At 31.6% G+C, this 12502-nt stretch overlaps 1 protein-coding gene across 1 annotated transcript in view; it reads left to right on the forward strand.

Moving 5' to 3' along the window:
• LOC111511058 (uncharacterized) overlaps positions 1-12502 on the forward strand; it is a 29848-nt gene that overhangs the window by 12308 nt on the left and 5038 nt on the right. Inside the window, exon 3 of the mRNA XM_074179696.1 lies at positions 4928-5032. Coding sequence (XP_074035797.1) covers positions 4928-5032 — 105 coding nt within the window. The remainder of the gene's footprint in view (positions 1-4927; positions 5033-12502) is intronic.

Here is a 12502-nt window from a genome sequence, read left to right on the forward strand (position 1 = left end):
TGCGCGGGTAGAACAGGATTTACAGTTGTGTGCAATATTGATTTTTGCATATCGCTGTATATAATTGTAATTTAAAAATATTCGGCATAATACAGTATGTGCCAAAAGGATATGGCACACAGAATATTATCTTTATCATTTTCTACGGTACCTAGATCAACCGATAATATCTCATCAGTGAGGTCTGAGTAAAAAAGGCTCACTACAAAAAATTTTCGGGATTGAAACATCTCGCCAAATAAAATCTCATACAAAAACTTCTCTAATTTTGCCGTTTCATTTATTTATTTCGTTGATCGCCGTATATGCCCGTACAATTTCTAGCATTAGTTTTCTAGCATTAGTCTAGATATCCTTCCTTATCTATTATTAATAGCGTTAGTGACATATTTTTGTGTAGAGATTTTTTTGTGCGAGATGTTTTAGTCTTGAGATGAAGTTTGGAAGTTCAAAAAAGATATATTTTAGAAATTATTTCAGAATTAAGTTCTAGATACCTTCAAAATTGATTTTAAAAAGTTAATTACTTATTTTAAAGACTTACAAGTTCAGAAATTTTTATAGAAAACCGAAATATAAAAATTCAATGAATTTTGAAAGTTCTGTGAGAAGGGTAAATATGTTTTTTTCTCGAAATTCATAAATACAAAACAAAAGTTCTCTCAACCATAAGTTTTAGTTAGTTGGAAATTGTTGATCCATTTTGCAGAACGAAAATTGAATATTATGTGCTAATGAATACAATAACTCTACTGGCTGAAATGATACTGAAATAAGAAAAACGACTCTAAAAATATAAAATGTAAAAAACTGAAACATTTCGTAAAATCCAGAGTGGAGAAATTCTTCATATTTGAAATATTTTGATATGTTTGGGTATTACGAAAACATTCGATTCACTCCGGCCTGGTTACCGGCATAAAAGTGTAGTACAACTGTTTAGATTCAAGCCAACGAGTTCACTCTTTTGTCTTCAAATAACGTCAAAATTTTTACAGTGCATATTGAGAGTGAGTTACGTACCATTTTTGAACTCATTGAGTGTAAATATATTTCAAGTTTTATTCAAAGATACATTTTGTAATAGTACTGAATCATGTGGTATACCATAAAGTATACTTTATGGGAATTTTGAAATTTCACTGAGATCCAATACACCTACCAAACAAGTAGATGCGACATAAACTAACAACTTTAGGTCTTCAATTGAATTCTCTGACTAAAAGACAAAAAAGATCAAAGTATTAAACTTAATTCGAATCAAAAACAGAGCATAAACTCTGATTTTCCATTTTTTGAATCGCTGGGCAACAGCTCTGCGTCATAAATCATTTTCATCAGACGGCTTTACTTCAATACCGATATCAAATTCTATATTCGTTGAAGTACCTCCTAAAAATAGGAGAAATTGGCATATGGCAGACTTGTGTACTGTTTCGAAGGTATCCAGATGAAGGATTGAAATCGTGGGGAAAAAATTTACGTGTGATTGAACCACCGACCCCGAAGACTTTAAGAAAAGTTTTCCAACGTTTCTAATGCAAGTTGAATACTACAATTCGATGAATTCACAATTCTCAAACACAAATTGGAAATCGACATTTTCTTCTTGGGCCTTCAATACAAACTCTGTGATCATTTATAATACTATAGTAATACTACATTTCATATCGCGGTAATTTTTCTATTTTTTTAATAAAACACGTCACCGTGAACTTAAATTTCAGTTTTTTGGCTGAGAAGTGATGTACCTTGGTCGGCATCTTGAAAATAGAAGTGTAGTAATTTTTTGAGCTTATCTCTTCAACTACGTCTACTTTTCAATAAAATCAGATCAAATCAAACTTTATTCATCCCATAATTGTCTTTCTACAATCTATATAATTGTTACCTAAGCAGAAATGCTTGTTATTCTGGTTCACATGTACTCGATTTAGCTCTTTTTGGTGACATTTTTCAGCCCTGTCCAAAAATTACGATCAAGGTGTCATTCGATTCGTATTTTTGCCTAGAAAGTTTAAGGAAAGGTCCGAAAACGCGCCGATAAAAATTACAAAAGTTATAAACAGTTAAGTGAAAAAAAAATGGGGCTTTAGTATTTTCTCAATATCTCGGAAAATTTTCATAATTTTGGAAATTTGAAAAAAGATTTGAAAAGATCAATGAATTTGCGTAAAAAAAGTCCCGACTCCCGAAACTGTATCTCGATTATTTTATAATTTTTACAGAGCCCTGAAAATAGAGCCAAAAGCGGGTAGTCTGGCTTCCGCGCGCCTTTCGTCACTCTGACATAAAAACAAAACAAATTATTTAAAAATATTAAATGTAAATATTAAAGAATGAAAAAGTTCATGTAATGTTGGCATACATCAATAAACAATAATCCGCAGTCAAAACATTTGTATCCTAATTTTAACGTTGATTATAAATTTGTTAATTAATAACTTTCTGAATTGAAAGTTAATATAAAAATACCTTTATAATTATTAAACTAAAACCGTGGCATTTTTTTCCTTTTGTGAAGTTATCCTTAATAGGCGAAAAAATAGAATACCGTTGCCAAAATAAAAAAATTGTTATTCTCTATTTTTTTTATAAACAATTGAAAATTATAATTTTATAAAAAATACATCACAATTAATTTTTTTAATTTTTTATTGTTTCAATGTCTCATGGCTAAAAACTAATCAATATTTTTTTACAGCTATTGTTAATAAATTTATTATAAGCAAATACATTGTTTATAAGCAATTCGAAATTTTTTTTTGCAATATGTCAATTGAAAAAAATCATGATTTAAAAAAAAAATGGTTTCTTAAAAAAATTTATTTGGTGCTAAAAAATGCGTTTGTTAATTAACAATCGTTTTTTGCAACTAAATATTAAAATAAAGGAACCGTTTTTTTTAAATCATAAATTCTATTGTTCTTCAAGGTTTCGAAAAAACTATTTTTTTTATATTTTTTTGATTATTTATTTAAAAAAAATTGTTGTAAACATTTTTTTTTTTCAATACTTTGTTCTATAATAAAAGTAACTTAATTGCTTATAAACAATGTATTTGTTTATAATAAATTTATTAACAATAGCTGTGAAAAATTATAAAAAAATATTATTAATTAGTTTTCAGCCATGAGACATTGAAACAATAAAAGATAAAAAAAAATTTCAATGTATTTTTTATGAAATTATAATTTTCAATTGTTAATAAAAAAATTGAGAATAATATTTTTTTTTATTTTGGCAACGGTAATCTATTCTTTTGTATATTAAGGATAACTTCACAAAAGGAAAAAAATGCCAGGGTTTTAGTTTAATAATTATAGAGATTTTTATATTAACTTTCAATTCAGAAAAAGTTATTAATTAACAAATTTATAATTAACGTTAAAATTAGGATAAAATTTTTTTCAGCCGACAGTTTCGGGAGTCGGGACTTTTTTTACGCAAATTCATTGGTCTTTTCAAATCTTTTTTCAAATTTCCAAAATTTTGAAAATTTTTCGAGATATTAAGAAAAAACTAAAGCCCCATTTTTTTTTCGAATCGAATGACACCTTGGTATAATTTTTGGACAGGGCTGAAAAATGTTACAAAAAAAGTACATGTGAACTAGACTATGTAGTGCATATTTCTGCACGGAGAAAGGTAATGTTTATTTTAATGGTTTTTTTTGTTTTTCTAAATGTTTTCAATGTGAATGTTAAAAGTGAATATTTAAATTTCGCGATTGTCGATTTTTTATTATTTTATATTGGTACAGTCGACTCCATCATGTTCACAATTCTTGCTGTTCAGCATGTTTAGATTGTTGGTGAGAGGCATAAAAGTTACAAGAGTTTTGCTTGTTCCACATTCTGTTATCGAAAAAAATCTATCAAAGAATTTGCAACAGATTTTATTTAAAAAAAGGAATTTAGTGCTCTAAAATACTTAAAGTATTGACAGTGGCATACGGTGATTGTAGTCTGAATCAGAAACATGTTTACAAGTAGTGCAAACTTTTCTCAGAAGGTCGAGAAGTCCATCACAAGTATATTTTGAGTTATTGACCAAGATCAATGAGTGTGTTATAATAATTTGCTAGTCGACACATGGTTGTAAGAGGAGATCTGGTAGTTCTATGTGAAAAAGGGATATTAAATCTAACAGAGGAGCGCATTCTCCTTGGAGGCGCATTAAATCGCAGTAAAGAAAGTAACGTTTTAAACGAAAATAGCAAAATGTTAAGCACTCTTCGATCTTCCAAAGATAGAATTTTGAATTCATACCTAAGATGGGTAGTTAGTTCTAACTACATTATAATCGGGATATACATGATGTTTTTTATAATATAGATATCTTAGAAATTTGTTTTTAATTTTTTCTAGCAAGAATAATGTAGTCTAGTATTGTCCATGACAAATTATTGCACCAAATTCTAGTTTCGGCCTTACTACAAAAGTTTAGGGGAATGTACATTGGAAAAATTGAATGAGTATCTAATTAAATAACCTAGCAATCGGTTTGCAGACTTAGCATTTTTTAATATGTGTAGAAAAGGACAGTAGATGGTTATTTATGGTAATTTCTTGGTCAAAAACAACATCATAATCATGCCTCAGCCACCGTATTCACCCGATTTGGTAACCTGCGACTTTTTTCTGTTCTCAAGATTGAAGGTACCCATGAAAGTAAGACGTTTTGCGACGATTGAGGAGATAAAAACCCAAAAGTGCATATCACTACTACTTTAAAGGGGACGAAATAGAAATTGATGAATAAATAAATATTTTTTAAGAAAAATGAAAATTCATCATATTTTTTTAACACACAGTATATCTTGTGCACAATAAACCCTGATGGAATGTAAAACTTATACATCGTTTTATAACGTGTTTTCATTTCTTCCTTGTGCTAGTTTCAACAAAATAATATTTTGTTTCAGTTGTTATACCGCCTGGATGCCATACATGCACTGAACAAGAAAAGCACTACTGCTTGGGCAGAAGTCTCATCAATGATCATTGCTGCTGTGATAAACGGTACCATGGTAAGCTGATTCTTATGTATTTATGCATACCTGAGTTGTTTTTTATAATAAACGTCACTATTGAAGAGAGGTAACGAATAGCAAACTCAAAAAATTGTTGATACCTCCAAAGTAATTCAGATTGACAAAATATTTGAAAAAAATGTAGCACTTGAATCCACACATATTTCACTAACAACTCCGTCAACCCCTAATGTCAGACGCCTGGCTTGGGATCGCACGTCAAAAAGTAAGACCTTTCCTCGTTGAAGTATGTAAATCTCGTTACACTTTATAGCTAATTTTTCACTATTAGGGTTTGATATTTTTTACTTTGATGTACTCGATGAAACGCTTTTGAATTTTCTAATTATCTTCAGTATCATTCTATACAACAAATGTTATACATGCTTTTTAGAAGAGTCTTGCAGTAGGCATTTGACAAGTAAGTACTGAATTTGAACAGTATAACAATATACCTAAATCTCCGATCTTTTTTTTGAAAATCTCATATAAGTAGTTAAAAAATATTGATGTTACTTGTGAAATTAACTGTGCTACATTTGGAGTGATTTGAAACTGATTTGCAATGTAAAGGACATAACAAAATTATTCAAATGAATTAATATATTTTCACAATCTTTGGAATAGTCTGTGTGAAGCTGGAGTTGACTGGATCGGATTGTTATAGACAATACATACTAAAAGGCCCCAAATCAGAACCTTGTTGCAACCCAGATATATCAATTACTCGATAGACTGATGCATAACTCCATTTGCGTGTCTGCCTACCTACCTAGATGTCTTTTGATTTTGCACAATAAACTTGCATGTCTACGCAAATTGAATCGATACCTGTGCATAAATAAATGAATGAATACATACGCTAATAGATAAATATGAAAATACATAAATAATAAATAAATAAATAGGAAGTAATAAAACTATCTAGAACATGTATAGAAAAAATAAATGTAAGTTTTCAGTGATTTCAGTGTTGATTGCGATGAAATAATGAAAACAGAGGTGTCATTTAAAAACATGACTTCTGTCAGTTTTCGAATATCAATTTTTAATGTAGATCTTTTCCTGAATATTTTATAGCCGAAACTGAAGAACATCACAAAGTATAAAAAAAGTTGTAACATTTTCTACTTGGGAAAGAAAGTTTTTGGCCTTCTACTTCTCCATCTTGATACAAAAATTAATCTCCCCTAAAAATATACCCTTTCAATTTTGTTTCTCTCTATATTGACCCTACGATTGTTACTTAGAGATAATAATTTGTAGATATAAGGAGAATAAAATTGTTCTTTGAATGATTTTCACATTCAACATCAAAATTCTATTGAACTGATATATTTTGACTGATTGGATTATCTTTTAACCTGCATTCAGGTGAGATTTCTAAATTTTTGGCTGAACTATTTTCATTTCAATTCAATATTAATGCTGTCTAAAGAAGAATGAACATCATTATTACTATTAAAAATTTAGGGCTTTCCATTTAACATAACAATGTTCGAATCCACTTTCAATATAAATAGAAGTGCTTCGAACATTATTCTGAAACTGACAGATTTTCACCCTTTTCTTATTTATACACTTTACAATATCTATTGACACAGCTGTACCTTTTAAAAGTAAACGAGATAAATTAATAGTACGCTGAATAGAATTTCCTCGATATTGTCAAAATTGGTATCAGTGTAATGACGTTAATTCTTGAGACGGTTCATTTCATTTAGAAATTGAGATCAATTGATGAATAATGCTTCAATCTAAACTCTCACTGCTATTTTCTTGTATTTTCCAGCAAAAGTAACACGTGGGTGTTAACAACCAACACGTCGGAATTAGGCCTCGCAATGTTTTGCAGTTCTCAACTAATCTCGCACTTGATTAACCTTAATTACCGAGGGCACTTGTGTCGCTAATTAATTTTTAGTTCGCTTGTATCGACGAGCGGAGCTGCAACCAAGAACAGGGACAATTGTCTTGCTGATACGAAGGTACAGGGTATTGCGGAAAGTTGGATAGAAGTTTTTATAAAATCTTTATAAACACTTTTAGTCTAACTCTTTATAGCACGCAGGGTATGTCAAATTTCAATTCGGAACATGATTATTATATCACCAGGATGAATAGTTGAAACTTTAAAACCATTTTCCAACTGATCCGCAGCTCACAAATAGGTTCAAAACATTTGTTTTGTTTTTCAATGCTTAGACTATTTTGTTGAAATATATTAAAAATTCATTGAAGAAAAAAGTAATACAAATCATGAAATTATGAAACAAAAATAAATTAATTGGCGCTCCGGGGCGACTTCTTTGATTCCAGTGGCACATTTGCTTTTTCAGCTACAGGAAAACCCGAGAAAACCTGCAGCACCACATCATCTGAAGATCGTGATCTGCCATGGTCCTCTCTTTCATAAAATAAAATGTAGGGTGTCTCCAAAGGCTCCAATAAATTCATAACATCGCCAGAACACTACTATCGTCAAACAAAGCAGTCCGTTTCGTGTTTGACCGATGCGTAATAATGACCTGATTCAACGCCAGAACCACAGTGAACAATGACTGCATGAAGATTATAATTGTGGTCTGCTTGATTGAAGTGTTAATCTATTTCGAACTTTCGTAAGAGTTTGGTGCATCCGTCAGAGGTTGAGTCATGTTTGAAGATCATCAGTGTCATTAATAGAGTGACTGGTGCCTGGTGAGGATTTTTCCAACAGAAGATCTACAAACATTAGAAGAGATAGACTGTACAGAATCATTCAATCCAGAACGGCCAAGAGTATTGATTCTGCTATTTTTTTGTTCACAAATAGTATTCAACAAGTACCCCTAGAATTCGGAGCAATCCTCTTGTTGTCCTAACGAGTATCTAGTGGACTTCAAAGACTCCAGGAACTCGGTTGGTGGGAAAGATGATGCATTCTTTCGAAACTGCAACTGCATGAATAATTGTTTGAGTTTGGTGAATAAGTAGAAAATATTCTCGTTCTCGTTCATTGCTAAAACCTCGTTTTATTATTGGGAGCGAAATAAATAGAAGAATCAAACTTATTGTGGACCAGGAAAAGTCAAATGGAGAGTTTTTCCCTTGAAAATTTCAAGCTGAAGAATCATGAGAGAGATACGGAGTACTTTTCCACGTTGAGATTGCTGCAACAATTGACACGAGTTCAACAATTCTTGCTATCAGACGATTCATTTCTCGCTGTGGACAACCTAAACAATTTATCACAGACAATGGAACAAATTTTGTTGGAGTGGAAAGAGAGCTAGCTCAAAGAAGCTGCTAGTACGTTAGATTTTACGAAGTTGTCAGATGAAGTTACTTGCCAGGGAACTGTGTGGAAATTCAACCTTCCAGCTGCTAGCCATATGGGTGGAATATGGGAACGTATGGTTCGTTCCGAAAAAACGACTCCCTGTCAGAAATTAGCAAGATACCTTTTGGAAATTTTGAAACCAATTTCAGGAAACAGTAATAGTTTATCTCCCATCTTAAGTAACATATATATGGAGTATTTTGAAGAATCTTTTGTTGAAACTTATCAGAATGGTCCCAAAGTTTGGTGGAGATACGTTGGCGATATTTTTGCTGTTTGGAATAGAAACAATGATGACCTGAATATTTTTTTGAATTATATCAACGAGAGGGAGCCGACAATAAAATTCACAATAGAGATTGAACAAGATGGTCGACTCCCTTTCCTTGATGTAATGTTGGAGAAGTCATCAGATCAATTTGATACGAATGTTTATCGGAAGAAAACACATACAAATAGATATCTCCACTATACATCAAATCATCATGCGAGTGTTAAAAAAGGTATAATAAATTGCCTTTACAAAAGAGCTAAAATGATATGCAATTCAACTGAAAATCTCAATAAAGAAATATCATTAATTAAATCTGTTTTGAAAGATAACGCTTTTCCAGATTCTTTCATATATTCAACGATAAATTCAATAGAAAATAAAGAGTCAATTAAAAACCAAACGAACATACAAACAGCTTCACAAATTCAACAACATCCAACTAAACAATTACCGACTCAACATCCAACGACACCTTTTACAACTAACGTTATACCTTACATTCCAAGACTATCTGAAAAAATAAGACGAATTGGAAATAGATATGATGTTAGAACTAGTTTCAAAACAAAAAATACACTGAGATCTATACTCACACATACAAAACCCAACAATACTGAAGAAAAAACAAAAAATTGTATTTATAAAATACCTTGTTCTTGTGGTAAAAGTTACATTGGTGAAACCTCAAGACCATTGAAAGTGCGTGAGAATGAACATCGAGATTATATAAAAAATAGACAATTGACAGGATCAAAATTATCAGAACACATTTTAAAATCAGACGGTGAACATCGGGTGGAATGGAATAGGACAAGAAAGATTACCAATGAGCCTCATTCTAAGAGACGTAAGCTAAAAGAATCACCGTATATTCTCATGTCTGGAGAGAATTGTATCTCGAATAGCTCCTTAGAAATAGACCGTACTTGGCTACCCATCTTGAAGAAAACTTTCGATAGTGGCGAAATGGCAACAAACTGATATCGGAGAGTACCTCGTATTACATCGAATGTTTCAGTTGTCAATCAACAACATTGACATAATTTCATATTTCAAAACTTCTTTGACATCTGTCGAAGAAGTAAAGAAATAAGCTATCAAAAAAGGAATAACTGCGTATATATTCGAATTTTTTTTATCCATTTCTGAAGACGGAGGCAGATTTTGGCCTCCGAAACGTAAGAGATAAGTATTATTTCTTAATAATTTTTTTGATAGGCAAAATTGTTAAATACGACAAGTTACTGATAAATAGAAGATTTTTCTTTGTGAAAAATACTTTGATATTTACGCAGTAACTTATCGGGGTAAACTAAAAAGTTTGCCCTTCTACACTTGTATAAAGTTCTCCATTATAATTTTTATATTTTTTCAGATTGTGGAAGGTAACAATTACCCAAAAAAGGTCGATAAAAAACTGATTTTTTCCTCCACAAAAAATGACTTTCGTTGAATATTCGATATTTTATTTTGCAATATCAGTCCCTTGTTGTAAGACAATTCAATATTGAGAATTTACTGTAAGTCAAGTTGAATGAAAGACGCCTTCAAAACGGCATTAAACAGGTTTATTAAACCAAAAAGTTTTAACAGCATTCATACACAGTACATCAGATACGGAGGGTCAGTAAGAGAAAATCGGACACCGTAAAATTTGATCATTTTAAGGCTTGTTGAAGTGACTTGTCAAAATATATTTTCGTTAACGTGTGAAAATCAGTGGAAAACTCGGTAAAAAGTTATCTAATAGTTGGTGAATTTTTCTTTAGTCCATATAAAAAGCAAAATTGGTCGTGGTTTCTCGGGGACCAAAATAATCTGTACACGCATTCTTGTACTGGTTGTTATGTGGTTTTTTTCAAATCCTCTTGAATAACGTCAGCAAAAATTGAAACGAAACTGGCGATTTTCGGGTCTTTTCAAATACCTGACACCAATTTCGCAACATCATTTAAAAAAGCTTTGATAAGGCACCCGTTTACTCGTATTCATAAACTGGGCACACCTAATTTGGATATAAAAACATAAATAGAATTTTAAAATCATTATTACAAAAACCTCGTATACGACCAACAATATTTCAATCTGAAATAATTTATCACTTATTTGTTACACATGACATGTTTTCGGTAATAATAAGAAATAAATTGCTTTAATAGGTTTTTTCAGTTGTATTCTAATAGATTTCGGAATATCAGGAATGTTTATAACATGACGATTTGAAATTTGAAGCACGCAAAGTTAACAACGAGATACTTATATACTGGATAGTTTACGAGGCAGATTGAGCTCTCCCGTTCAAAAAAGTTCTCGAAAAATGAAGTCTACCCGTACTTAGAATTGGGGGTGAATTCAACAGCAAAAAGAGTTGAACTTGAATAAAATAAATGAGTTCATCCATAATTGAAAGGAACTAAAAGATCGAACTTTTTTCAGAATTACTCAGTGTATAAGAGGGGTTTGAAATACTATTCGCAATAGTCCTTGTGAATTTTTCTGTTATATAATATTTACAGCATCTTTCTATAATATCTAATGATTACTATTCTTCTCTGAAAATTTATATATTCAAAATCATAAAAAATGTTCAATGTTTGTTATCATCAATAATAACTCTAATGATAATCCTCTTATACAATTTCAATTTCAAACTAATCAAGACTCTGTCACTCTTTAAATCCAAAATAAAAACTTGGATTTTGAACACCCCGAGAAAAAAAGTACATCAACTAATTGATATCAAGAATTACTGACCAAAAATATTAAAATATACCGGGAAATGTTTTGTCTTTGTTTCTAAAATATCTATTTATAGTATCCAAAATTACTATTCAATACTAAAAGTGAATGAACCACTCTAACCAGTATAATTGTATTGTACTTTTTTTTTAATTATTGCTCAACTGTGATCGCTTACATGTGTATGTTCTTTATTTTACTTTCAATCTATTTGGTGTGAACTTTTTTTGTTGATTGTGATTTCTGTCTATTTCCAAATCAGTAACCAATACCCACGCACAGGCTTTGCCTTTGTGAGTTTTATTTATTTATTTACCACACTGGTTAACACGCACCCCTACGACAATCTCCAGAAGTTGAAACTTGTGCGAGCTAAGGACTAACGAGGTCTTACCTTTTAACGTGTGATTCCAAAATCGAGCGTTCAACTCTTCGACTCACACATCAGCCGATTGACTGAGTGAACAAAACACCGACGTCGATCCGCCCGGCTACCAACCGACTCTGTATTTTACGTGAATATTACTGTTTATTTCAACAATACATTTCTGTATTTTCTTCTTGGTGAATAAAAATTATTATTATTATTACATAACTTATAATTGTATTATTTTTCATTATATGGATACAAAAGGCGGAGTTCATCTTCTGTAACGAATGCTCCCATGTGATTTTTGATGGTTTAAAACGTGTAGGAAACGTCAAAAAGTTCGAAAATTGGTCGCACGACGGTTTGAATGATCGACAGAAATTGTCACACGTTTCGAGGTCTGTTTACGCAACTAAAACGATTTTTTTTTGGAACCGATCTTCACGTGTGATGAAAAGTGGATCCTTAACAGGAAATGTTCAGGACAGTGGTTGGACACCGATGAGCCAGTCGGGCACCTTCCAAAGGCGATAACCTACCAATAAAGTGCATGGTTACTGTATGGTGGTCAACACTGGATGTGATTCACTATAATTTTCTGCAACCATATCAAACCATCACAGCAGAGATATATTGTCGGGAAATCGACGAAATGTACCAAAAATTGAGTCAGCAGCAGATGGCACTGGTCAACGAAAGGAGTCCCGTACTGCTCCAAGACAACGCCCGTTCGCACGTTTCACAAATCATCGTCCGAATATT

Source organism: Leptinotarsa decemlineata, unplaced genomic scaffold, assembly GCF_025532065.1.
Source record: "Leptinotarsa decemlineata unplaced genomic scaffold, Ldec_3_MD MMD2_tig00026282_RagTag_RagTag, whole genome shotgun sequence".
Taxonomy (NCBI): Eukaryota; Metazoa; Arthropoda; class Insecta; order Coleoptera; family Chrysomelidae; genus Leptinotarsa; species Leptinotarsa decemlineata.